This window comes from Erinaceus europaeus, chromosome 6 (assembly GCF_950295315.1).
Source record: "Erinaceus europaeus chromosome 6, mEriEur2.1, whole genome shotgun sequence".
Taxonomy (NCBI): domain Eukaryota; kingdom Metazoa; phylum Chordata; class Mammalia; order Eulipotyphla; family Erinaceidae; genus Erinaceus; species Erinaceus europaeus.
The window spans coordinates 11,969,274-11,996,901 of record NC_080167.1 but is presented as its reverse complement, the minus strand read 5'-3'; the positions used below and the strand labels follow the sequence as shown (position 1 = coordinate 11,996,901).

At 48.5% G+C, this 27,628-nt stretch overlaps 3 protein-coding genes across 5 annotated transcripts in view; 2 read left to right on the top strand and 1 right to left on the bottom strand.

Moving 5' to 3' along the window:
* The window catches only part of CFAP73 (cilia and flagella associated protein 73), a 129,346-nt gene that overhangs the window by 33,884 nt on the left and 67,834 nt on the right, over window positions 1–27,628 (top strand). The gene's annotated exons all lie outside the window — the stretch shown is intronic.
* Window positions 1,177–26,441, bottom strand: IQCD (IQ motif containing D). 2 transcript variants are annotated; one of them, XM_060193041.1, is made up of 6 exons: window positions 26,227–26,441; window positions 8,258–8,537; window positions 6,263–7,057; window positions 3,100–3,333; window positions 2,298–2,369; window positions 1,177–1,609 (listed from the first exon to the last, which is right to left on the bottom strand). In XM_060193041.1, the coding sequence occupies exons 3-6, from the start codon at window positions 6,986–6,988 to the stop codon at window positions 1,289–1,291; spliced, it is 1,353 nt and encodes a 450-aa protein (XP_060049024.1). In that variant the 5' UTR covers window positions 6,989–7,057; window positions 8,258–8,537; window positions 26,227–26,441; the 3' UTR covers window positions 1,177–1,288. The 2 variants fall into 2 exon arrangements, with proteins under 2 accessions (XP_060049024.1, XP_007529471.1); XM_007529409.3 differs by lacking the exon at window positions 8,258–8,537.
* Window positions 26,661–27,628, top strand: part of TPCN1 (two pore segment channel 1) — a 54,572-nt gene continuing 53,604 nt past the window's right edge. The window contains exon 1 of the mRNA XM_016190742.2: window positions 26,661–26,845. The gene's annotated coding sequence lies outside the window, so the exon portion shown is untranslated. The remainder of the gene's footprint in view (window positions 26,846–27,628) is intronic.

Below are 27,628 nucleotides of genomic sequence, written 5' to 3'. Positions count from 1 at the left end.
GCCTCCGAATTTTAACAACACCCACCTACAGGGGGAAAGCTTCACGAGTGGTGGAGCAGGGCTGCAGATGTTTACCTGTCTCTTTCCCTCTCTTCCCCTCTCAATGTCTATCTCTATCCAATAATAAATAAAACTAAATACAATGAAAATAGAAGGGAGCTCAACCAGTAGTGTTCACATTTTGTTTGTTTTACCAGAGCCCTGCTCAGCTCTGGCATACAGTGCTGCTGGGGATTGAACCTGGGACCTCGGTGCTCAAAGCATGAAATCCCTAGGCTATCTTCCACACAGTGCCCACACCTTGTCGTATGTGAAGCCCTAGGTGTAAGCCCCACCCATGGACACCATAGGTGGAGGAGCAGCGCCACGGAATCTGCCTTCTGTCTGTCTGTAAGAGATAAAGAATGAGGGAGTCGGGCGGTAGCACAGCGGGTTAAGTGCACGTGGTGCAAAGCGCAAGGACCAGCGTAAGAATCCTGGTTCGAGCCCCCAGCTCCCCACCTGCAGGGGGGCCACTTCACAGGCGGTGAAGCAGGTCTGCAGGTGTCTGTCTTTCTCTCCCCCTCTGTCTCCCCTCCTCTCTCCATTTCTCTCTGTCCTATTCAACAACAATGACATCAGTAACAACAATAAAAAAAAAAAACCCACAAGGGCAACAAAGGGGAAAAGAAAGAAAAAGAAAGAAAGGAAGAAAGGAAGAAAGAAAGGAGACACCAGGTGTGGGGAGGTGGCTCAGTGATGGTCCCACACCTGTCCAACTCCCTGGCTTCTCCTTTATCTCATCAAAACAAAACGTGCGTTGCGTTTAAATTCGGAGAACCAGGCGAGAGAAATAGCTCACCAGCTATGGTGTGTGCCTCCACTGTGCCCGTGGCCCAGGCTCAACCCCAGCACCATGAGGGGTGCCGTGGTGTCTCCCCCTTTCCGTCTCCATCTGAATGGAACAGCCCAGCAGAGCAGTGAACATGCCAGGCCCCCACGTGCCTCTGCCAGTAGAGGGTGTTCAGAGGCACGTTGTCCTACTAGAGGGGGACCTACCACTCGAGGTGTCTGGGTGACACCTTGGACCCCACCCCCGGCATCCCTGGTGCTGGGTGGGGACGGCATGACATCCTACTCCTGAGGGGCTGCCTGCCTCTTATGCAAATTTCTGGAAGTACAGATGCACACGCAGCCCTGGGGGAGGTGAGCTTTATTTCTAGGAGGTGGTTTAAAGTGATGTTTGATCCCGGGTATTCACCTCTCCCCAGGGCTCCCTGCTACCCCGCTCTGTGGTGAGTGAGGGTGCTCAATTCTTGCCCTTGCCTTTGCCCTTGCCCTTGCCCTTGCCTTTGCCCGGGGGGGCCTTGTCCTTGCCCTTGCCCCGCTTCTTCCTCCTGGACTTGAGCATTGAGCGCACCAGGTAGCCCTTCCACAAGGCCTGGATGAGCGTGGCAGCCCGCACCATGCGCACCATCTCCTGCTCTGCATCCAGACGCTTGCGGTTGTTGACCTCCCGCTCAGCCTGGATCTGCGTGAACTCCTCCACCAGCGCCTGGTGCCTCTGCCGCAGCTCCTGCAGCTGGACCTGCTCCTCCTTGTGGATGGTGTCCAGCTCCTCCAGCTCGTCCTGGGCCGGTGGACGACAGGGTCACCATCCTTCCCAAGGGGCTCCCTCCCTGACCTCTGCCCTTGGGCCCATCGAGGCTGATCACTGGATGGGGCGCACGACTGGCTGTGCATTTGGCCCAGGTCTGAGCCCCAGCACCACCTGGGAAGAGCCAAGGCACCAAGGGCAAGTGTCAGTGCTGTGGTTTCTCTCTGTGTCTATCTGGACACGGGGGAGGGGGGTCCTCCAGGACCCAGTGGCAGGAGGGACATGGTGGGGACATAAAGGCCAGCTGCTGCCTCTGACACTGGCACACAGACCCCACCTCCTCTGAAGGAGAGTCGCCTGAGCCCTGACGCTCCCCCCAGGTCTAACTGAGCTTTGGCCTTGGTTTCCACCTGCCTCCTCCCTCTGCCAGTGAGGACTAAGAATCTTCCAGTATCCAAGTGCTCCCAGGACCCACAGCCAAGGAGCTGGCTCAGTCTCTACTGGTGCAGGTTAGGAACAGATGCCAGGTTTGAACCCCCGCCTCGAACCCCCTGCCTCTATCTGTCACAAATAGAACCTGGCTCAGGGTGGGTCAAGTCCCAGCTTCTGGCTCCTCTCCCCACTTTCAAAGCCCCTGAGGATGGGCAGAGGGTTAAGACAGTTAGCACAGACCATGGTCCCTCTGAAACCACTCCCAGCTCCCAGCAGCCTTGGCCAGTACCTGCTTCTCCCTCATCTCTGAGTCATACTTCTGGATCCAGTTCTCGATTTCTGTCTCCACTTTGTATTTCTTCTGCAACAAACCAGTGTGTCACTGTGCAAAGGTCTGACATCAGCACCAAATGGAAAATGGAGCAAGAGAAGGCCTGCGGGGCTCCAATCACAGGAGAGTGTCCTGCCTCCTCCCCCTTCTCCAGCCCCCACACCCCAAGGGTTCAGTGGCTGGTTGGTTGTTTCCCTGGTGGAGCCCAGGCCTTCACACATGAGCGATCTCATTGTTCCCAATTTCATTCATAGACAGAGATGGGGAGAGACTTGTCATATCACCTCTGTGGGGCTTGAACCTGGACCCCATGCGTGGCACATCATGCCTGTCTGTCTGTCTGTCTGTCTCCAGCAGAATAAAAAAGTAACCCAGGAGCGGTGGGACTGCGCTCACGAGAGACTCCAGCTCCACAAAGCCCTTGGGGCAGCCTGGAACACAGGGCACAGAGTGAGAGGAGCAGACAGAAAAGCCCCTGGGGGAGGGGAGCGGGGTCATCAGGGAGATGCGTGGCCCTGGGGAGTGGCGGGGCGGGAAGTGTCTGCTCAGTGGGTACAGGGTTCAACTGTGGGGTGGCCGTGAGCTGTTGGGGGCGGTGGGCGCACACAGAGAATGTGCCAGCAGCTGCTGCCCTGCATCTTAAAATGCTCAGCTGGGCGGCCTTAGAGGTTCAGATCAGGAACCGGCTCCCCTTCACTTGGGGGCCACAGAGGTGGGTTTTGCCGGCTTCAGCGGGAGATCTCCCCCCTTTCCCGGGCACCTTACGCAGCGCCTGCTCAGCCTCGCGGTTCTCTGCCACCAGGTTGTGGAGCTGCGTGCGTAGCTGCAGGATCTCCTGCTGCGTCCGGGCCAGCCGGGCCTGCGAGGCGCGCGAGTCAGCCTTCTGCTGCTTCTCTGCCTCCTGCTTGGTGCGCAGCAGGTTGTTCTCCGAGAAGCGGAGCACCTGGTGCAGGTGGTTCTTCAGCTCCTGGATCACGAAGTTCTCCTTCTCCACCTGGGCAGGGCGGTGGGCAGGCTTGTGAACACACCTCCCTGCTCAGGAGGGCCCCCCACACCTGAGGAGACAGGGGCAGCCCCCATAGAAAACCTCTAGAGGTGTGAGATTGACACCCATTGGGTGGGGTTGGAGGCTGTCCCTGGAGGGCCTGACTTGTCCCCTGTCCCCACAGTAGGCTCTGTGGCAGGAACAGGGCTGAACACACCTGGCTGGGTGGGCTAGCTGCAGGAGGCCCAGCACTGGACTCACTTCTGCCACCAGGCGAGGAGGAAGGGCAGGGGTGCCTGTGGAGCCTCCTGAGCACTAAGTGAGGCTTCCGGCTCCACAGAGCAGGAGGTGGTATATTAACCCTCGGAGCTTGGGTTCAAGTCCACTCCCTCTCAGCACCCTCTACGGTTACCCCATCCTACTTTTTAAAAAAATATTTATTTATTTATTCCCTTTTGTTGTCCTTATTGTCTTATTGTTGTAGTTATTATTGATGTCGTTGTTGTTGTATAGGACAGAGAGAAATGGAGACAAGAGGGAAGACAGAGAGGGGGAGAGAAAGATAGACACCTGCAGACCTGCTTCACCGCCTGTGAAGCGACTCCCCTGCAGGTGGGGAGCCCGGGGGCTCAAACTGGGATCCTTATGCCAGTCCTTGCGCTTAGTACCACCTGCGCTTAACCCACTGCGCTACCACTTGACTCCACTCATTCTACTTTTCAACATGGCTATTAAGTCAGCTCCATCGCTCTTTAAGCCCTAACTGCCCAGCAGGAAGCCCAGGGGGCTGGTGCTGTGGGGACTTCAGAACTGGCACCCGAGAACCCCCAGCAGGTGATGGTGCAGTGAATAAAGCAGACTCTAAGCATGAAGTTCAAGAGTTCAGTGCCCCACACTGTGTGTGTGCCAGAGTGATTCTCTGATTCCACTCCCATAAACAAACACTTTAAAAAATCGGGGGCTGGGCAGTAGCGTAGCAGGTTAAGCGCACATGGTGCAGAGAGCAGGGACCGGCATAAGCATCTAAGTTCGAGCCCCGGCTCCCCACCTGCAGAGGAGGCGCTTCACAGGCGACGAAGCAGGTCTGCAGGTGTCTATCTTTCCCTCTCTCGATTTCTCTCTGTCCTATGCAACAACAATGACAGCAATAACAACAATAATAATAACAATGATTAACAACAAGGGCAACAAAAAAGAGGGAAAAAAAGAAAGAACAAGAAAGGGAAAAAGAAAGAAAGGAAGAAAGTAAGAAAAGGAAGAAAGAAAGAAAGAAAGAAAGAAAGAAAGAAAGAAAGAAAAAGAAAGGAAGGAAACTCTGGCAACTGGAGCCAGGTGGTGGTGCACCTGGTTAGGCGTATATATTACAGTGTGCAAGGACCTGGGTTCAAGTCCTTGGTCCCCACCTGCAGGGGGAAAGCTTCACGAGTGGTGAAGTAGAGTTGCAGGTGTTTCTCTGTCTTTCCCCCATCTCTCTCCTCCCCTCTCAATTTCTCTCTGTATCCACTGGTGAATAAATAAAATATATATATTTTTAAATCTGGCAGCCAGGTGGTGACAGACTTGGCTAAGCCCACATATATCACTAAGCATAAGGACCTGGGTTCAAGCCCTTGATCCCCACCTGCAAGGAAGACACTTAATGAGCGCTGAAGCAGGTCTGCAGGCGTCTATCTTTCTCTCTTCTGCTCTATCTACTCTTCCTTCTCAGTTTCTCTCTCTGTCCTGTCAAAGCAAGACAAAAAAAGTATCACCAAGCACCAGAAGAGTTGAGCAGTACTCTTTCTCTGTCTCTTATTCTGCATCTTTATCTCTATGTCCCTCTCAAAATAAGTAAATAAGGGAGCCGGGTGGTAGCGCAACGGGTTAAGTGCAGGTGATGCAAAGCACAAGGACCAGTGTAAGGATCCCAGTTTGAACCCCCGGCTCCCCACCTGCAGGGGAGTCGCTTCACAAGAGGTGAAGTAATTCTACAGGTGTCTATCTTTCTCTTCCCCTCTCTGTCTTCCCCTCCTCTCTCCATTTCTCTCTGTCCTATCCAACAATGATGACAACAATAATAACTACAGCAATAGAACAACAAGGGCAACAAAAGGGAATAAATAAATAAATATTTTAGAAAAAAAATAATAAGGAATCAGGTGGTCCGGGAGGTGGCGCAGCAGATAAAGCACTGGATTCTGAACCATGAGGTCCCAAGTTCAGTCCCTGGCAGCACATTTACCAGAGTGATGTCTGATTCTTTCTCTGCCTATATTTCTCATGAATAAATAAACAAATTCTTTAAAAAAAATAATAAGGGAGTTGGGCAGTGGCACAGTGGGTTAAGCTCAGGTGGCAAAGCACAAGGACCAGTGTAAGGATCCGGGTTCAAACCCCCAGCTCCCCACCTGCAGGGGAGTCACTTCACAAGCAGTGAAGCAGGTCTGCAGGTATCTATCTTTCTCTCCCCCTCCTCTGTCTTTTCCTCCTTCCATTTCTGTTTGTCCTATCTAACAAAGACAACATCAATAACAACAACAATAATAAAAAAAAAACACAAGGGCAATGAAAGGGAAAATAAATAAATATTTAAAAAAACCAAGTATTGCACCAAAGTAAAAGACTCTGGAGTGGGTGTGTGGAGAGGAGCTCAGGTCTTGGAACATGATGGCAGAGGACCTAGTGGGGGTTGTATTGTTATGTGGAAAAATGAGAAATGCCGGGAAGCAGGTTTGCAGGTGTCTGTCTTTCTCCCCCTCTCTGTCTTCCCTCCTCTCTCCATTTCTCTCTGTCCTATCCAACAAGGACGACATCAATAACAACAACAATAATAACTACAACAATAAGACAACAAGGGCCACAAAAGGAAATAAATAAAATATTTAAAAAATATAATAGATTCATTCATTCATTAAATGAGGAGGAAAGGCCCAGACCCCACCAAACCATGAGGCCGCACCTCTGCGTCCCTGTTCCTCATGCTCCCCGCCAGCTCCTTCTCCAGCGCGGTGATGACCTCCTGGTTCCGCTGGTGGCGTCGGCTAATGTCCTGCAGGAACTGAGCCTTCTCCCGCGCCTCCATGGGGCTGGTGAGCAGCTTCTCAAACAGGAAGCCACGCAGCTCCTGCAGGCTGGAGATGAAGGCCTGGGCCGCGGGGCTCCTGTCCAGGACCTGTGCCTTCAGCATGCGGGCGGCCTGTGGGGTGGTGAGCAGGGCCCGCAGCAGGTTCCGGGTGGAGTCCTTGGCCTGCTGCGTGAACGTCGGCAGGCTGGCCCTCTGCAGCTCCACTGACAGCAGGCGGTCCTCGAAGTTCCAGTCATCCTGCGCCTCAGCCTTCTGCAGCCACCGCTCCTCCTCCTGCAGGTGGCTGACCCTGGCAGCCGCGGCCTGGCACAGCTCCTCGTGTGGGCCCAGCAGCTCCACCAGGTCCTCCCCCAGCGCCCCCTGCAGCTCCTGGGCACGGGCAGCCGCGGCACTCAGCAACGTCACCAGTTCCACCTTCTCGATGGTCTCGTCCAGGACTGACATGATCCTCTTGGCCTCGATGGTGGTGAGCTTGGTCTTGGACGGGACCAGGCTTTTGAGCTGGCTGGCTGGCTTCTTGGTGGGCTCAGCCATCAGCCGCAGCCTGTTGAGGTCGGGGCTCTGGTAGAGGGGGGCCACGGTGAGGGACTCCAGCGCCATGTTGCCTGCCTGGCCCCGGGGCGCCCGGGCACACTCTGCCGGCCTCCTGTGCTACTGGCTGCCACAGCCCTGCAGGAAGAAGGACCTGGTGGTCATTAGGGGGAGATTAGAGCCAGGGAACCCTGAAACCCCATCACCAGGACTCTTTGTTTGTAGCTTCGTCACTGAGGGAGAAGAGAGTTTGGAGAGCACCTGGGGATGAAGTCAGACCCTTTGCTGCCCTTACCTAGAGGGAAGAAACGGGAAGGACACAGGAGAAAACTAAGAGATACTATAGATGGGGGGGGGGGGGCGGACGGAGAGAATGAAAGGAAGAAGGTGGCAGAGGCCTTAAAGAGTCTAGAAAAGAGCTCAGGGGCCAGGTGGTGAGGCACCTGGTAGAGTGCATATGTTCTCATATGCGAGGACCCAGGTTCAAGCCCCTGGTTCCCACCTGAAGGCAGGAGGCTTTACAAGTGGTGAAGCAGTGGTGCAGGTCTCTCTCTTTCTTCTTAATTTCTCTTTAGGGGGATGTGTGGATGGCTGCCGGCAACATCATCGTTACTATTTTTTTTTCTAAACTTCAAAAACAAGTTTTTAATTAATTTATTTTTATTTGATAGGGCAGACAAATTGAGAGGGGAGGGGGTAATTGGAAGGGAGGGAGGGGGAAAGAGAGAGAGACCTGCAGACTTGCTTCACCGCTCATGAAACTTCCCCCCGCAGGCAGGGATGGGGGGCTTGAACCTAGATCCTTGTGCATGGTAGTGTGTGTACTCAATTGGGTGTGCCACAGGCCAGCTCCTATGGCTATATACATATTTAAAGATTTTATTTATCTTTTGAGAGAGAGCAGCAGAGCATCACTCTGGTACATGTGGTGTCAGGGCTTGAACTGGAGACTTCTTGCTTCCAAGTCCAAGCTCCAGTCACCACACCACCAACCCAACCGAAGACAAGACCCCTCTAGGTATTTGCATCCGGACAGCCGGTCACAGAGTGGGCTCAGAGTGGGTGGGCTGGGTGGTCAGCCAGGGCAAGGTAGAACAGCCCAGCAAGGATGGAGAGCAGGAAGCCGCCCCAGCAGCAGGAGGTGGGACACGGGGACCAGGGCCCTCCAGGGGGGGCTAGAAGCACAGCCATTTCCTGTGCTGCCCAGAGGACTTGTGGCCTGGGCCGGAAGTGCCACCAGAAGCAGAGGTTGGGAGATGTGCTCCTGTGTCTTCCTTCCGCTTGTGCTGCCAACTGACACCAGGCCCCCCCTTTGGCCAAGCTCGGCAGGAGACTCACTGGCTGGCAAGACGGGGCACAGGACCTGTGTGGCTTCGGCTCCTCGTTCAATCCTTGGTTCCACATATACAAGAGTCGTGCTCTAGCTTCTCTCTCTCTCATGTGAAAATATCTTCATCTCATATGAAGTAAACAAAAAGGAAATTAAAAAAGTAGGGGCCACCAAAGTCGAATGCACTGGAGCTAGGTTCACAGCCACTGGTCCCTGCAGGGCGGGTGCTTCACGTGCACTGAAGGTGCTGCAGGAGTCTCTCTCCTTCCTTCTCAGTCTCTCTCTATTCTATCAAGTAAAACAGAAAAGGAAAATAAAATAAAGAAATAAATAAATGGATATATCAGACTTGAAGGGAGTCCGGCGGTTGCTCAGCGGGTTAAGCACACGTGACGCAAGGGCCCTGCAGGGGAGTCGCTTCACAGGCGGTGAAGCAGGTCTGCAGGTGTCTGTCTTTCCCTCCCCCTCTCTGTCTTCCCCTCCTCTCTCCATTTCTCTCTGTCCTATCCAACAACGATGACATCAATAACAACAACAACTACAACAACGACAAAAAGATAAGGGCAAAAATATCAGAATTGAGATGAACAATGACTTAACACTAACAGTTAAAAAAAAAGGCAAGCAGATTTTGCTAAACATGGTGCTGTCTCCTAGCTCCTGGAAGGGAAAAGGGTGTGTGGAGAAACCTGGCGGTGCTCCCAGCAAAGCCAGGTGTGTGACTAGCATCTGCCCATGTCCATGTCTCTCTTCTGAGAGGCATTACAGCTATGTAGGATGTTAACATCTGGGGGGCCCTGCATGAAAGGCTCACGGGATTGCATGCTATCTTTGCGACTTCTCTGTAAACCTGGTTTTGACAAAAGGAAAAGCTTGTACTGGGGGGGAGGGTCAGGCAGCAGTGTACCTGGTTGAGCACACATGTCACAAAATGCAAGGACCCAGGTTTGAGGGCCATCCCCACCGCAGGTGGGGGGACCTCTCTGAACTCCTTCCCTCCCGATTTTTCTCTGTCTCTATTCAATAAAATAAATATTTATTTAATTAAAAAAAACCTTGTTCCAAAGACTGTTTCTGTGTTTCCCACATAATACAGAGCTCAGAGACCAGCTTTGCAGTGTTCTCACATGGGTCCAGGCTCTTGCTGGGGGAACCCCAGGATACTTATTTAACTCCTCCAAGCCTGGGCCTACTCAGCCATAGCATAGGGCTCTGTGGATTCAATAGGAGTTTTCAGCACAGAGCTTTCTCTGGTGCCCTAGCACCTCTTGGGTGGTGTCAGGGTTAAGACCTGGACAAAAAGACCACACTCTGCAGAGAGCCTCTCCCTTCTTTTTTTTTTTAAATAATTTTTTAATTCTTTTTTATATTTATTTATTTTCCCATTTGTTGTCCTTGTTGCTTTTATTGTTGTTGTAGTTATTGTTGTTATTGATGTCGTCATTGTTAGGACAATGGAAAGAGGAGGGGAAGACAGAGAAGGGGAGAGAAAGATAGACACATGCAGACCTGCTTCACAACCTGTGAAACAACTCCCCTGCAGGGAGTACGCTTAACCTGTTTTCCTTCAGTTCTAATGTGATCATTTCATGTCCCCTTTTAATGCCACGAACTTTAATATTCAAATCATCTCAACCAGGCTCTCCTGTGAAAATCTCCTGCCCTGAGAGGCGAGCAGGATTGTTAATGGATGGAAGCTTTAACTGGACTGTCCCTTTATTTGTCACTAGTCCTGTTGATGGACTTTAGGAATGGAAATAGATCTTTCTTATGCAGATTACGCCTCCTCTTCGGTCCAGTGGGCTGGGTGGAGGTTTTATTATTTTTACTCATTTGGAAGAGCATTTGAAAAGAAAAAAAAAAAGGTTTGAGTGAAATTACATATTTTCCCCGGTGGGGAGAAGGAAACCCGACATCCATGATTACCCCCAAAAGCAGACATTGGCACAAGGTCAAAGGATGTGAAACCAAACTGGGGTGTTGGGGTCAGGAGATGGTTCACCTGGCAGAGGGCACACTTCACTGTATTATGAGGACCCAGGTTCAAGCCCCTGGCATCTTGATGGGGGTATAATTCAAAACATAGGAGAGGCTTCATGAATGGTGGAATAGTAGGCAATCTCTCCTCTCTCTGTCTCTATTTATTTTATAAAGACAGAGATAAATTGAGAGGGAAAGGAGAGATAAAGAGGGAGAAAGAGGGGCTGGGTGGCAGTGCACCTGGTTGAGCACACATTATAATGTGCAAGGACCCAGGTTCAAGCCCCCAGTCCCCATCTACAGGGGGAAAGCCTCACAAGTGGTGAAGCAGTGCTGTAGTCTCTCTGTTTCTCTTCATTTTTATCTTTCCCTTCCTCTCAATATCTGGCTGTCTCTATCCAAAAATAAATAAAGATAATAGAAATTCTGAAAGAAAGAAAGAAAGAAAGAAAGAAAGAAAGAAAGAAAGAAAGAAAGAAAGAAAAACAGACACCTGCTGCTCTGCTTCACTGCTCATGGAACTTCTCCCTACAGGTGGGGACTGGGGGCTTGAACAGGGTCCTTGCACATGGTCTTCCTCTCTTCCTATACAAAATTTTAAAAAGAGGAGAGGGGAGTCCACCAAGAGTGATGGTATGTCACAGGTATGAAGCCCCACCCCACCCCCGCCCACAAGAGCCCCTGCTACTGCCCAGAACAGAACTGGAGTGCTATATGTGTGCTGGGTGAGTGGAGGCAGGGGATGTCTCATTTTAAGCAAAGCCATTTTCATATCAGCCAACTCTTGAGAACTTACTCTGTGCTCAGCACTGCTCTAAACACTTTCCATGAACCTCTAGCCTCTCAGCTAGCTTATGAGGCAGGTGCTTTCATCGCCTCCATTTTGCAGAAGAGGAGAGGGAGCAAAGTGGTTAGATGCTTCTGTTACTGTGTGGCCTGTCAGCTTTTGGTTAGTAACTGACAGGCTGGGAGCTCAGCCCAGGTAGCCAGCCTCCAGACCTGCACTCCAAACCCACTGTCCTGCTCAATCTCTCCATGCTAGGATTAACTTTGGGGGGAGGGCACAGCGCAATGGTTATTGACTGGCCCCGGTTCAGGTTTCAGTAAATCCTGGCTAGCAGAAAGCCACAGAACAGATGTTCCAGATTCGGTTTCTGTCACCAAGAGGTGATGCAGTGGATGGGGAGCTGAACTCTAGAGCATGAGGCCCCTAGTTCAATCCCCACCCAGCATCACTAGTGCAGGGGTTATACTCTGGTTTGTTCTCTCTCTCTCTCTTCCCCTCTTGTTTCCTCTCTCTCCTCACCCTCTATTCTCCCCTCTCATGAATAAATCAGGGATGGGTGGTGGTGCACCTGGTTGAGCACACATGTTAACATGCGCAAGGACATAGGCTCAATACTCAGTGTAATTCAATCAGATCTACAGGAAGAAAAACCGTATAATCACATCAGTAGTTGTAGGGAAGGCATTTGACAAACTTTCATACCTACTAGTGACACAAAAACAAACAAGCAACACCCTGAGAAAACTAGGCATGTAGTGGAATTTCCCAGACTCCTTAAAGAACAGCTAAAAAAAAAAAAAAATCACATGGGTGGAGGTAGATAGCTATGCAAAGAGACTTTCATGCCTGAGGCTCTCAAGTCCCAGGTTCAGTCCCCCACACCGCCATAAGCCAGAGCTGAGCAGTGCTCTGGTTAGAAAAGAAAAAAAAATTACAACTAACATATTTAATTGTGAGGAACTAGTGGCTCTGGGGGTGGCACAAAGAGAAAGCAGTGGACTCACATGCATGAGCTCTGCATTTAATTCCCGGAAGTATATATCCCCGTCCCCCCCCCAAAAAATAACATTAAAGGGGTCAGGCGGTAGCACAGCGGGTTAAGTGCACATGGCACAAAGTGCAAGGACTTCCATAAGGATCTTGGTTTGAGCTCCTGGCTCCCCACCTGCAGGGGAGTCACTTCACAAGTGGTGAAGTAGGTCTACAGGTGTCTGTCTTTCTCTCCCCTTCTCTGTCTTCCCTTCTTCTCTCAATTTCTCTCTGTCCTATTTAACAACGATGACAGCAATAACAACAATGACAACAACAACCGTAAACAACAGGGCAACAAAAGGGAAAAATGGCCTCCAGGAGCAGTGGATTCGAGTGTAGGCACTGAGCCCCAGCAATAACCCTGGAGGTAAATAAATAAACAAACAAACATTAAAAAAAACTGTGAGAAACCAGATGCTCCCCCTTAGATCAAGCAGGCAAGGATACCCCCTCTCCTTCCCATGCTCAGCATCTTCCTGGAGCCCTTGCTAATGCAGTGAAACAGGAAAAGGAAGTAGCATGTATCTAGATGGAAGGAAGAAGTACCATTATCTTGGTTCACAGATGGCATGACTGTTAATGTAGGACATCCTAGAGAATCGACAAAAACCCTCCTGGAATTAAACAACCACAGCAGAGTTGTAGGATGTAGGGTTAACATCCTTATTGACCCCAGACGGCTATGCCTGGAGGTAAGAGAGTCCTGGGAGGGGGCTTGGGCACAGGCTTCAATGAAACAGGGACACGGTGGTGGGGTGGGTCACGACTATACCAGACATCGCTGGCCAACAAAAGCAGCAGAGTACCACCCCCACCCCACCCCCTCAGACCTGCCGGGCAAAGTCCACAGCCCATGTGTTCTGGAGACACAGTTCTGGTCAACTGAGATTCTGTGAGGGGCTGGGGAGGCCACATCAGGGTTCTGCAAAAGACTTTCATGCCTGAAGCTCCAAGGTCCCAGGTTCAATTCCCACCATAAGCCAGAGCTGAGCAGTATTCTGGTCCTTCTCTCTCATCATCATCATCATCATAATAACAACAATAATAATAATATGTGCATTCTGTGCACCCCCACCCCTATTTTGAGGGTTCCCCATGACTTGACAAAGGAGCCTATGATCAGTAGCACACTTCCCTCTTTCCCCAGCCCCCTCTCCCCCCACCAAAAAAAAACAAGAAGGGTTGGAAAGTAGGGGGAAAAAAAGCTTAAGGTAGAGATGGCAGAGAGAAGACTTCACTGGACGTGAGGCCCATGGTCTTTGGTTTTCTTTTCAATCCTAGGAGGAAGTGCATGTTTGTTTCTGCTTGATTGCTGAATAAAACCTTGATGTCAGTTTGCAGAGCTGGTTTCCTGTATTTGTGACACTTCTGTCCTGGTCCCAGAGGGTATCCTGGAGCTGGGCTCGTCTCTCTCATCTAGCTTTCTTTTTTTCTTTTCTTTTCTTTTTATACCAGAGCATTGATCAGCTCTGGCTTATGGTGGTGCAGGGGATTGAACCTGGAACTTTGGAGCCTCAGGCATGAGAGTGTCTTTGCATAATCATTATGCTGTCTAGCCCTGTCCTGTCTAGCTTTCTTCACACTGGGAAAGTGAGGAGCTAGAAGGAGGCAGGAAACACCATGGTGAAGGCTGTTATCCCAAGCCCGTGCTCACATAGTAAGTGCTCAATAAAACTCCTGGAATGGGGGGTCAGGCAGTAGCGCAGTGGGTTAAGTGCACGTGGCACAAAGCGCAAGGACTGGCAGAAGGATCCCTCACAGGCAGTGAAGTAGGTCTGCAGGTGTCTTTCTCTCCCCCTCTCTGTCTTGCCCTCCTCTCTCCATTTCTCTCTGTCCTATCCAATAACAACGATAATAATAACCACAACAATGGTAACACAACCAGGGTAACAAAAAAAAAAAAAAAGGAAAAACAATGGCCTCCAGGAGCAGTGGATTTGTGGTGCAGGCACTGAGCCCCGGCAATAGCCCTGGAGGCAAAATAAAATAAAATAAAACTCCTGGAGCAAGGAAGGGGAAGATGGCATACCCAGGCGCACCAGTAAGCTCACTTCCTCACGCATGTGCAGTACAGCTGAGAGGCCTCCTTGGCCCAAGAGTCTAGGCTTTATTTTTGAGAGAGAGAGAGAGAAAGAGAGAGAGAGAGAGAGAGAGAGAGAGAGAGAGAGAGAGGAGAAAGGGAGACAGAGATAGAAGAGACATCATGATGCGATGCTATTCTACCACTCCCGAAGGGCCTTGACCTGGGGTCTCAGGCCCAGCAGCTCTTCTCACGCCCCTCCTCACCACGTCATGATTTCAGAAGTGAATTAGCCAGTGGAGATTTGGCCTTGGACGCAGAGCTTGGGGGATTTTGAATAAAAGCTTTCACTCTAATGTGTTTCTCATTTTCTTCCCCTCCTTTGTCGTCACTTTGGGCTGGTTATTATTGTCTCTGCTCTTGTCCAGTTGGCCTTCTGGGCCGGAGTATCTGAAGGTGGGGCGATGTTTGGGGATGATTCAGTTTGTGGGTTCTGTTCTCAAGCGAATTTGGGGTTTGGGCTCTTTCCCACCCCACCCCCATCCCCTGCGCCCCCACCACTACTTCCAGGCTATGAGGCTACCAACCGCTTTAATTGCCTACCTCAGCTTGGGTGGGGGGTAACTGGGGGTGTCAGCAGACTCAGCTCTGACAGTACTGTTGTGAAGATGCCGTGAACTCAGGCTCAAGCTATTTTTTTTTTTTTTCATCTTTTGTTAGGATTTCAAAAACCAACCACATTTCATCCTCCCATTTGGCTGGTTCCTAAAGTGGGAGGGGGGCTTTTCATCAGTGTATGTGGGATCTTTGTGCGGGAGGGCACAGCTGCACCCCTTCCTGGCCTGCTGTTTGGCGCTTTGCTGGCCGCTACCTTATTCTTTTTTTTCACTACCTTATTCTTGTCATCCTGTTAGTGGTGGAGGGAAGGTGACAGAGGCTCCCTGAAGTCCCTCGCTGCCTCCCAGCTCCCTCTCCTTACAAAGGAATCCTTCACACTTGTTAAAGTGGTAGCAGGAAAGCTGCACAAGTGTCTATTTCTGGCAGAGACCAAATGTTTCAGACAGAAAGGCGAGTTTCCTAGTAGTGAACTGAGAGTCTGCTAAAATAGACTTCCCCTGCTTCAAAACTATTTCAGTCATGACGGCAGTGGGTGCAAAGTCCCGTCTTTCCCTGACTAGCACAATATGCTAAAGAAATGTCTTTTTTTTTTTTTCTTCTTCCCCCAAACTGGAGCATGGGCCCTGTGTGTGAGTGAAACCAAGCTGCTCAGCTGGTAGGGCACCAAACTTGCATGCCTGAGACTCCTGGTTCAATGCTTGGCCCTACCTATTCCAGAGTGATGCTCTGGCCCCTCTCTCTTGTAGTGAATGCTGATTTGTAACTGAGCAGGTGTGTGTTAAGTGGGGAAGGAAATGCATTTCTGGGCTGGGGCGGGACACAACTCAGCCGTCAAGTGCACGCTTTGCACACATAGGCCCTAGGTTCAATCCCCAGCACCGCTCATCCACCCCCCCCAAAAAAAAAAAGTTCTTGATTTGATTTGTGGTTTTAAAAAAATCAGCCTGTGTCCAAAAGTTCCCCCCTTTTTTTTTTATTTAAGATTTTATTTATTTATTAATGAGAAAGACAGGAGGAAAGAGAAAGAACCAGGCATCACTCTGGCACATGTGCTGCCACGGATCGAACTCAGGACCTCATGCTTGAGAGTCCAAAGCTTTATCACTGCACCACCTCCTGGACCATCAGAAGTTCCCATTTTAAAGCCACCTGATTGGTCACAAGCTATGACCTGCTGTTAGCATTTGACAGCCAAGACAGAAGATAGACTTTTCTCTGTGTTCAGCACTTCAAATCATCTTGATTTTTTCCCCCCAGATAAGATTGGTGCAGGGGAGAGACGGAAAGAGCAGGAGAGGCACCACAGCACTGCTTCACCACTTGTGACGCCTCTCTTATTCAGATGCTCCCATGTGGTGGCAGGGGTTCAAACTTGACTCCTTGTACTGGGTGAGCCATAATCTGGCCCCTTGATCTTGATTTTTAAAATATGTATATTTTTATTTCAATTTTTAATATTTATTTTCTCTTTTGTTGCCCTTGTTTTTTATTGTTGTTGCAGTTATTATTGTTTTTGTTATTGATGTCGTCATTGTTGGATAGGACAGAAAGAAATGGAGAGAGGAGGAAAAGGCAGAGGGGGTGCGATAAAGATAGACACCTGCAGATCTGCTTCACCACCTGTGAAGCAACAACCGCCCTGTGGGTGGGGAGCCGGGGGCTCGAACTGGGATCTTTAAGCCGGTCCTTGCATTTTGCACCACATGTACTTAACTAGCTGCACTACTGCCTGACTAGCTAAAAAAATATATTTTAAGAGACAGGCGGTGGCTCACCTGGTTAAGTGCATACATTACAGTGCACAAGGACCTGGGTTCAAGTCCCTGGTCCCTTTACCTGCAGGGGTATAGCTTCACAAGTGGTGAAGCAGGGCTGCAGATGTCTCTCTCTCTCCCTATCTCCCCCTCCTCTCTCAATTTCTGGCTGTCTCTGTCCAATAAAAATTTTTTAAAAGTTTTAAAAAAGACAGAACCATCATTTAAAAATATTTTCTTTATTTTATTTTAATGAGAGAGACCAGAGCTCAGCTCTAGCTGATGGTGGTGCTGGATATTGAACCTGGAACCTAAGAGCCTCAGCCATGCATGACGGTCTTTTGCAGAACCATTATTTTGTCTCTCCTGCTCTCTGATCTTGATTTTTTAAAAACCCTCTCTGATCTTGATTTTTATTTTCCTTCATTTCCTTTAACTAGCCCTGGAAGGGAAGAGACTCCTTGACCCATGACCAACTCCCAACCCCAGATGAGCTATTTCACTTCCTCTAAGTGTCACCTCAGCAGATACCTCTCCTCAGGCTAGAACAGACTGCGTGTCCTAAACTCTAGAGAGCATCTGCCTCTTTTCTGCATGTTACCTGTCACAGGTGTAAGAGCTTTGACAGCTCTGCTCAGGTGTCAGGGGACCCCCACAGACTCTGCCCACTGCGCCGTCCATCCCAATGGCCATTCAGTAAAAGCTACAAGACACACCACATCCCCACCGTATGAAGCCCCCACACACTGTGTGCAAATAGTTTCTGTTCCCTGCCCGCTGCACTTTTGGCATATTTCACAGACGTGGACTCAATCCACACAGTGAGCGCTCCTGACTTTCCTGCCAAGCATGGCAGTTTTCATCCAGGGGGACACTCGACAGTAATTTGGAATTCTGCTTGGTTGTCACAACTGGGGAGAGCGTACTACGGTCATCTGGCAGGTAGAGGTGGTGGGGGACAGGAGGGCTAAATGGTGTACAATTGCAGGACACCCCTACTCCCTTGTACAGCAAAGAATATTCTTTTTTTTTTCCCTACAGGGTTATTGCTGGGGCTCAGTGCCAGCACTGCAATTGCAAATCCACTGCTCCTGGAGGCTCCCCCCCATTTTTGTTGCCCTTGTTGCTCTTATTATTGTTATTGATGCCATTGTTATTGTAAAGGACAAAAAGAAATGGAGAGAGGAGGGGAGGGGAGGACAGAGAGGGAGAGAGAAAGACACCTGCAGACCTGCTTCACTGCTCATGAAGTGAACCCCTGCAGGTGTGGAGCTGGGGGCTTGAACCGGGATCTTTATGCCGGAATTTGCATTTTGTGCCACCTGTACTTAACCCGCTGAGCTACTGCCCGACCCCTGACAGCAAAAAATTCTTTAGCACCAAAATACCTACAGTGCTGAGGTGGAGAAATGCTGACTTGTCACACTTCTGAGCTTCATCCATTTTGTAGCTGGCTTCAGTATTCTGTTTCTTTTAATCATTGCATGGTATTCCATTGTATAAGACATCATCATTTGTTTATCTGTACACCCAATGATGGACGTCTGGGCTATTTCCATTTAAAAAAAATAAATATGTCTTTGGAAGCTCAAAGTTTTTAATTAAAAAAAACCTTTTGGGGGTCGGGCGGTGGCGCAGTGGGTTAAGCGCATGTGGCGCAAAGCGCAGGGACCCGCGTAAGGATCCCGGTTCGAGCCCCCGGCTCCCCACCTGCAGGGGAGTCACTTCACAGGCGGTGAAGCAGGTCTGCAGGTGTCTATCTTTCTCTCCCCCTCTCTCTCTGTCTTCCCCTCCTCTCTCCATTTCTCTCTGTCCTATCCAACAACGAATTGTGTCAACAAGGGCAATAATAATAACCACAAAGAAGCTACAACAAGGCCAACAGAAGGGGGGGAAAACGGCCTCTAGGAGCGGTGGATTCATGGTGCAGGCACTGAGCCCAGCAATAACCCTGGAGGAGGAAAAAAAAAATTAAAAAATAAATTAAAAAAAAACCTTTTAATTGAACTTTATTATTTATTGTCTTAGAGCACACACATTGCCATGCTCAAGGACCCAGGTTCAAGTTCCTGGTCCCTAGCTGCAAGGGGAAAGCTTCATATGCAGTGAAATAGTGGTGCAAGTCTCTCTCGCCCTCTATCTCTCTCTCTTTCTTCACCCCACCTCCAGTCTCAACTTCCCTCTGTCCTATCAAAGAAAAGAAAGGAAGGGTAGTCGGGCTGTAGCACAGCGGGTTAAGCGCAGGTGGCGCAAAGCGCAAGGACCCACGTAAGGATCCTAGTTCAAGCCCCGGCTCCCCACCTACAGAGGAGTCGCTTCACAGGCGGTGAAGCAGGTCTGCAGGTGTCTGTCTTTCTCTCCCCCTCTCTGTCTTCCCCTCCTCTCTCGATTTCTCTCTGTCCTATCCAACAACGATGTCATCGATAACAATAACAGTAGTAACTACAACAGCAACAACAACACAAAAACAAACAAGGGCAATGAAAAGGAAATAAATAAATATTATAAAGAAAAGAAAGAAAGAAAGAGGAATAAATGACCACCAAGAGTGGTGGAGTCAGCATATAGGCACCGAGTCCAAGAGATAACCCTGGTGGCCATACAAAAAAAGAAAAGATAGGAATAGAGAAAGAGAGACAGCTGTAGCACTGCTTCAGCACTCATGAAACCTCCCCTTGGCAAGTTGGGGCTGGAGGCTTGAACCTGGTCCCCACCTGCAGTGGGAAAGCTCTACCAGTGGTGAAGCAGTGCTGCAGGTGTCTTTCTTTTTCTTTTAAAAAAATATTTATTTATTTCCTTTTGTTCTTGTTTTATTGTTGTAGTTATTATTGTTGTTGTTACTGATGTCGTCTTTGTTGGATAGGACAGAGAGAAATAGAGAGAGGAGGGGAAGACACAGAAGGGGAGAGGAAGACACACACCTGCACACCTGCTTCACCACTTGTGAAGCGACTCCCCTGCAGGTGTCTCTCTTTCTCTCTCCCTCTCTATCTCCCCCTAACCTTTCAAGTTCTTGCTGTCTCTATCCAATAAATAAAAGATAATTTAAAAAAAAAAAAAAAGGAAAGAAAAGAAATTCAGTTTCTCAGCAGCATTTGTTGAAAAAGTCTGTCTACAATTTTGTAAATCAAAATTATATCACTAATAAAAAATAAGAAATAAAAAATGGTTGTCTTGCTATCATGATTCCATCCTGACTCCCCTGGGTAGAGAATCTCACCAATGTGTCTTGGAATCTCACCACTTCAGAGCACTGTCCCACTAGGGAAAGACAGAAACAGGCTGGGGTATGCATCAAGCTGCCCGCACCCTTGTCCAGCAGAGAAGCAATTACAGAAGCCAGAACCCTAATCTTCTGCACCCCCAAAACAATTTTGATTCATAACCCCAGTGAGGAAGAAAGGATAGGGTGAAGATGGCTCTGAACTCCAACTTTATCAGGAACTGGAGAGAGGAGAGGAAAAAGGCATTTGGATCTAATGATAAGTATATGTGTGACTTGGAAAGGAAGACAAGATGGGGACCCGCCCAAAAAAGGCCAAATATATACAAATAAAGACAGATGGTTGTAGAAATAATTGTTGACCCATATCTATAATCTTTTTTTTTCTTTATTGGGGAATTAATGTTTTACATTCAACAGTAAATACAATAGTTTGTACATGCATAACATTCCCCAGTTTCCCATTTAACAATACAACCCCCACTATGTCATTTATCATCCTTCATGGACCTGTATTCTCCCCACCCACCCACCCCAGTGTCTTTTACTTTGGTGCGCCATATCTATAATCTTAGGAGAACTGCTGTAGCTTACAATGGAGGAATTGGGGATCCAGAATTCTGGTGGTGGGAACAGCAAGGAGTTATATCCCTCTTACCTTGTAACTTCATAAATCACTAATAAAATAAAATTAAGTGGGGGGGCCAGGTGGTGGTGCACCTGGTTGAGCGCACATGTTACAGTGCACAAGGACCCATCTAACTCCCAGTCTGCACCTGCAGGAGAGAAGCTTTGCAAGTGGTGAAGCAGGGCTGCAGGTGTCTCTCTCTCTCCTTCTCCTCTCTCGATTTCTGGCTGTCTCTATCCAATAAATAGATAAGTAAATATAAAAAATAAGATAAATGGCTTTCTTTTTTTCCATTGAATTGTTTTGATTTATATTACAAATCAGTTAGCTATAAAAGTAAGAGTTTAGGGGCCAGATGGTCAAGTGCACACATAGTGCATAAGGACCTGGGTTTGAGCCCCTGGCCTCCACCTGCAGGGCAGAAACTTCACAAGTGGTGATGCAGTGCTGCAGATGTCTCTCTGTCTCTCCCCCTGTCTAACCCCTTTCTAAATTTCTCTGTCCTATCAAATAAAACAGATAAGTTAAGAAAAAAAGTAAAGAGGGTGGGGGTAGATACCATAATGGTTGTGCAGAGATTCTCATGCCTGAGGCTCAGAAGTCCCAGGTTCAATGCCCTCCCTGCACCACCATAAATCAGAGCTTAACAGTGCTCTGGTAAAAAATAAATAAAAAAAGAAGTAAGAGTTTATTTTTCAACTCGCAGTTTTGTTCGATAAGTGGGTACTGCCTTGCCTTGAGATCACTGGAGATTTGTAGTAAGTTCTAAGGCTAGACAGGGTAAGTTCATTTATTTATTTTTTGTTTTATTTATTTATTCCCTTTTGTTTCCCTTGTTGTTTTATTGTTGTAGTTACTATTATTGTTGTTCTTGATGTCATTGTTGTTGGATAGGACACAGAGAAATAGAGAGAGGAGGGAAAGACAGAGAGGGGGAGAGAAAGATAGACATCTGCAGACCTGCTTCACGGCTTGTGAAGCGACTCCCTGGCAGATGGGGAGCCAGGGACTCGAACCGGGATCCTCATGTGGGTCCTTGCCCTTTGCGCCACCTGCGCTTAACCCACTGCGCTACTGTCCGACTCCTAAATATTTATTTATTTATTTTCCCTTTTATTGCTCTTTTTTATTGTTGTGGTTATTATTGTTGTTGTTGATGATGTCACTGTTGTTGGGCAGGACAGAGAAATGGAGAGAGGAGGGAAGACAGAGGTGGGGGGAGAAAGAGAGACACCTGCAGACCTGCTTCACTGCTTGTGAAGCTACTCCCCTGCAGGTGGGGAGCCCGGGACTCGAACCAGGATCCTTACACTGGTCCTTGTGCTTTGCACCATGTGAGCTTAACTCGCTGCACTACCGCCTGACTCCAGATAGGGTAAATTTTATTGCAACTCTGCTTTTACAAAATTGTTTTGATTCCTCTAGGTTCTGTGTCCATATCTATTTTGAGGTCATCTTGTTATTTCTACAGAGATGCCTGCTGGGATGTTGACAGGTCCATGCTCTATGGATCAATTTAGAAGGAACTGACTTTTTAAAAATTAAAAAAAAATTTTTTTTATACCTGCAGCCCTGCTTCACCCCTCGCAAAGCTTTCTCCCTGCAGTTGTGAACCAGGGGCTCAAACCCAGGTCCTTGTGCATTGTAACATGTGCGCTCAACCAGGTGCACCACCACCAGCAGGAGAACTGATGTCTTAACTACAGTGTGTTTTTTAACCCATGAAACACCATGTATGGGATGCCTCTTCATTAACTTGGACCTACTTGAATATTTTAACATGTTTTGGTAGCTTATGTTGAGATATTTTACACTTTTCAATCTTATTGTGAATGAAACTGTATTTACCTCATTGTAGACAGTTTGCTGCAGACCTTTATCTTGATATCTATACACACATATAATTGGCTTAATAGCTCTGCTGACCTTGCAGAGCCTGTTTACCCTACATAGGGTGATACGATCTGTGAACAAGGACAGTCTGACTTCTTCCTTTCCAGACAGGCTGTCCTTAATCTCCCTACCCTCTCTCCAACAATGAAAAGCTATTACACCACCTAGAACTTTCAGTACAGTGTTAAAGTGGTAAGAGCAAACATCTATAGATCTTGTTCCCAATCTAAAAGGAAACCAGTATGTCTATGTTGGCTATCAGTATTTTGCAGGTGCATTTAGCAAGTTGAGAAGTTCACTTTAGTAAGCTGTCTTTCTAGGACAACTTGGGGGCATCTTGGGAGCAAGAAGGTGTTCATACCCCTTCAGGATTCTTCCAGCTTCTGCCATTCTGATGTGGGTAACTGGGTCTCCAATTTTCTTGGACCACTTAGTTATATCTGCCTGATGTATTGCCCTTACCATCAATATCAAAATCTCTCTCTCTCTGCTCTAGTAATATTTCTTGTCTTAAAATCAGTTTTATGAGATAGCAATAGAATCACTCCAACCCACTTATATTTACTGTTTGTGTCGATTTCAGCGTTCCTCTTTCAACCTACCACTAACTGATTTATGGCTTTGGAATCTAAAATGTATCTCCTGTAGGCAGAACATAGTAGGGTCTTGCTTTAGAAAATTCCAACTTCACAATTTCTGCCCTCTGATTCAAGTTATTTATTTTCCATTTAATTATTCTTATAGCTGGATTTATAGCTGCCATCTTATTACTATTTTTTACTTATTACTATTTCTCTTGGATGTTTCTTGGTTCCCTGTTATTTATTTATTATTTATTTTCTCATTTATGGTGGTGCTGGAAATTAAACCTGGCACTCTGGCTCATCAAGCATGACAGTCTTCCACTGAACTCTCTTCAGCCCTGTTCTTTGTTATTTATTTACTGTCTTTGTGTGAAATGTTTTCACTACAGATTCTTCTGTTGATTTTTTAAAAGATTTTATTTACTTATTTATTTATTTTCCCTTTTGTTGCCCTTGTGTTTTATTGTTGTAGTTATTATTGTTGTTATTGATGTCATCATTGTTAGATAGGACAGAGAGAAATGGAGAGAGGAGGGGAAGACAGAGAGGGGGAGAGAAAGACACTTGCAGACCTGCTTTTCACCGCCTGTGAAGCATCTCCATTGCAGGTGGGGAGGTGGGGACTCGAATCGGGATCCTTAATGTTGGTCCTTGTGCTTCTCGCCACATGCAGTTAACCCGCTGCGTTACCGCCAGACTCCCTATTTTATTTTATTGAGAGAGAAAGAAGAGAGAGAGAGAGAGAGAGAAAACCCAGAGCACTGCTCAGCTCTGGCTTATGGTGATCCTGGGGAGTGAACCTGGGACTTTGGAGCCTTAGGCATGAAAGTCTACCTCTTCAAACCTCAGGGATTCATTTAAGGATTATAATGTGTGTCTTCATTTATCTCAATCTATTTCAGAACAATACTCATATAATGTTGGTAGCATATAAAACCTTGATCCATTTTGTCCTCTTCTCTGCTTCCACTTTTGTAATTGCTATTATTACACTAATACATGCTATAAAATATCCCTGGCATTGCACGAATAATACTCTGGTTCTCTCAGAGAAATGCAAATAAAGACAACAATGAGATATCACTTCACTCCTGTGAGAATGTCATACATCAGAAAAGGTAACAGCAGCAAATGCTCGAGAGGTTGTGGGGTCAAAGGAACCCTCCTGCACTGCTGGTGGGAATGTCAATTGGTCCAACCTCTGTGGAGAACAGTCTGGAGAACTCTCAGAAGGCTAGAAATGGACCTACCCTATGACCCTGCAATTCCTCTCCTGGGGATATATCCTAAGGAACCCAACACATCCATCCAAAAAGATCTGTGTACACATATGTTCTTGGCAGCACAATTTGTAATAGCCAAAACCTGGAAGCAACCCAGGTGTCCAACAACAGATGAGTGGCTGAGCAAGTTGTGGTATATATACACAATGGAATACTACTCAGCTGTAAAAAAATGGTGACTTCACCGTTTTCAGCCGATCTTGGATGGACCTTGAAAAATTCATGTTGAGTGAAATAAGTCAGAAACAGAAGGATGAATATGGAATGATCTCACTTTCAGGCAGAAGTTGAAAAACAAGATCAGAAAAGAAAACCTAAGTAGAACCTGAAATGGAATTGGCATATTACACCAAAGTAAAAGACTCTGGGGTGGGTGAGTGGGTAGAATACAGGTCCATGAAGGATAATAAATGACATAGTGGGGGTTGTATTGTTAAATGGGAAACTGGGGAATGTTATGCATGTACAAACTATTGTATTTACTGTTAAATGTAAAACATTAATTCCCCTAAAAGAAATACATTTTAAAAATATTTAAAAAATACTCTGGTTCTCTCTCATAAACCAACCAACCAACCAACCAACAAACTCAGCTTTTCAGGGGTGAATACCACATCTGTGTAGTTTAATATTCAGACCCCCCAAAAAAGTCAGAGGCTCAGATCACAAATCCACAAATCAGTAAAGCTTTCATTATCTATGTTCACTACAAAGTGCTGTGAACACTCAGGTCATTTCCAAATCTGACCTGAATTTAGTTTCTTTGGATGCCATGTGTCTCCTCTGTCTACACAGGCACTGCAGCTTGGGGAGGCTCTGGCTTCTGCTACAAGCTATGTGTGAGCCCTGGACAGGAGGACACGCAGAGCTTATCCACTTCCTGTGGCTGTTTTGGCACACCCTCAATCCTACATCAGTCCACCATGGTCCCCCAACAGGTCTGTAACATACCTGCCACTGCTGCTGGCCTTCCCTGTTTCCTAGCCACCAGCATGGATGGCTACATCAGCCCACGAGACTCCAAACAAGTGGGTCCCCAGTAGGGCAGGACAGTGAAATAAGTAGTTTTCATGACAGTGAAATAAGTGATTCTCATGGGCTTCCTGGCCAGTCGAATTGTCAGGCTCACTGACACTGAAACCACAGGCAAGCACACCATGAACTCAAAGCTCAGCCATTTCATGACTCAGTGGTCACTTTGTTGTATGCCTTGGGTTGGTTTTACAATGCTGAAATGGACAATGCTGTCTGGTTTCATACTTGCTTTTTTATTTCTTTATTGGGGAACTAATGCTTTACATTCAACAGTAAATACAATAGTTAGCACATGCATAACATTCCCAGTTTCCCATATAACAATACAACCCCCACTAGGTCCTCTATCATCCTTCATGGACCTGTATTCTCCCCCATAGTTGCTTTTGTTTTTTTTTTATCATGGTAAAATATACACAAGGTTGATCACTGTAACCACTTTTAAATGTAAAGTTTAGCTTCATTAGCATTGTCACATTTATATATCTGTGTGTATCCATCTCCCCACTTGCCTCCTAGAGGTCATCATTTCCAAACTGAAACTCTACATCTATTAAGTAATAAGTGCCATTCCTATCTATTTCACTATTCTAGGTATCATATATAAGTGGAATCATATAATTTATTTGTCCCTTCGTGGCTGAGTTATTTCACTTTTTCATTAAGTCTTCAAGGTTCATTCAAGGTGAAGCATATACCAGACTATTATTCCTGTTTTATTTTAAGATTTATTTATTCATTAATGGTATATATATATATATATATATGATGGAATTAGCACAATATACTACTCGACCATACATGGAGCTTATCAGAGTGTTGTCCATGGAACTTCTGTCTGTGTGTGTGTAGGGTGAAGATGGAATGGGAGAGGACTTTAAACTTTCCGCCCATTCCCCTATCACCTATATTTGACATAAAAATTAGTAGATTATGATGTGACCCCGTGACCCCACGTTTTAGGGATGTGAAAGTGGAGCTGTGAAGGTGACATGCGAGGACCCGAGCAGAGAAGGGCCTCCAGGGATGTTCTGTGGTGCTGGCAGATGTAGGGGAAGGTCCCGGGGCGAGTGTGGCTCTCAGAGCCGAAGAGAGCGAGCTATATCCCCATTCCCAGCCCTTCCCCACCTGGGCACTCACCGGATCCAAGAACTCCAATTTTCTCTGCCCACAACCACCTCTGTTGTTCCTGCGTTGCTAGGCTACCCGCCAATCTCAGAAGGCGGGACTCAGACTCTAACTGACTTTCCTTTGCACCATTCAGTGACTTAGTCCACTGAGTTCGCCCCGCCTCCTGAGATCTGGCCAATCCGAAGCAGAGTCTGTCTGCTGCTTCACCAATTAAAAGGCCCGGCGATCCTGGGTTGGGCCGACTCAGAAAGGCGGGGAGAGTGGGCGGGCCAGGAGGTGGGACTCACAGGGAAGCCACGCCCTTAGGGGGCGGGGATGGAATCCCGAGTCGGCAGCGGAGGAGAACTGGGGAAGGACGTGAAGATTGGCCAATCAGAGTTCAGCATGGCTGCCTAGCTAGCCAATCAGCTGCGGCTAAGGGCGCTAGCCGGGGCGGGCGGGGCTGAGGGCAGGCAGGCGGCGGGTCGGGAGCTGGCGCAGCTGCGGTGGCGGCAGCAGCTCGAGTGGCGGCGGCTGCGGCTGTGGTTCCTGCAACGTCTCCGAGCTCGGGGCTTTGGCAGCGGAGCCGGCGGGCTGGGCTGCGCGGTGCGAACCCCGGCGCGCGGTCCGGGCTGCTGGGGTGGCGCGTGTAAGAACGGGACGGGACGGGACGGGACGGGACGGGACGGGACGGGGGGGCTGGTCTGCCAGGGAGGGCAGGGGCCAGGGGTCAGAGGGCGTGGAGTGAAGGGTGGCGTCTGGGCTCCCAGGGGGCCGAGAGGCGGGTGGTCCGGGAGGGGCCCGCTGGAGAGTTCCCGCCATGCTTCTCTCCCTCCAACTCGGGCGGGGGCTTTGCACCCTCTTCCCCCCCCCCCCCCCAGGCCTTTTGGAGGGACCACCACATGGGCTGGGAGCACGTGGAGCTGGTGCCCCAACTTTTGTCCCTGGAACCCTCAGGCGACCCCGCTGGACACTAGTGCTCGGGTCAGGCTGTCCCCGCAGGACACTGGTGGCCAGGTCAGGCTGTCCTCGCGGGTTAACCCCTCCTCAGGGACAGATGATGACCCCTTCTTCCTGGGACCCCAGGGCCACCTTCCTCTCTGGAGAGAAGAGCACAGCCTGTGGTGTCAGGAGCACTGTGCCAGGACTGCTAGCCAGCACTGTGCGACCTTGGTCAAGTCCCTTGTCCCTGCTGGGCCTCACCATCCCTGCTCTGTGACACCACAGGCAGGACTCAGGGAGAGCAACTCTCAGAAACATTTTCAGATTGTGGCTAAGAGGGTAGGGTCTCTGAATTCAGATGGCCTGGGAGCGCTTCCTCCCCCTACAGCTGATTTACTACAGGCAGCTGGGTCCTATGAGCCTTTGTGAAGTGGGGCTGTCAGCCCAGTAGGAGTCCTCAGTGACTACACTTTGACATTTTGAGCCTCAG

Coding starts and splice junctions, on each gene's coding strand:
- IQCD (XM_060193041.1), bottom strand. CDS start 6,988: ATGGCGCTGGAGTCCCTCACCGTGGCCCCCCTCTACCAGAGCCCCGAC. Junction 3,334..6,262: donor TGAGGAACAGGGACGCAGAG/GTGCGGCCTCAT, acceptor CGCCCTGCCCAG/GTGGAGAAGGAGAACTTCGT. Junction 1,610..2,297: donor CAGAGATGAGGGAGAAGCAG/GTACTGGCCAAG, acceptor CCACCGGCCCAG/GACGAGCTGGAGGAGCTGGA.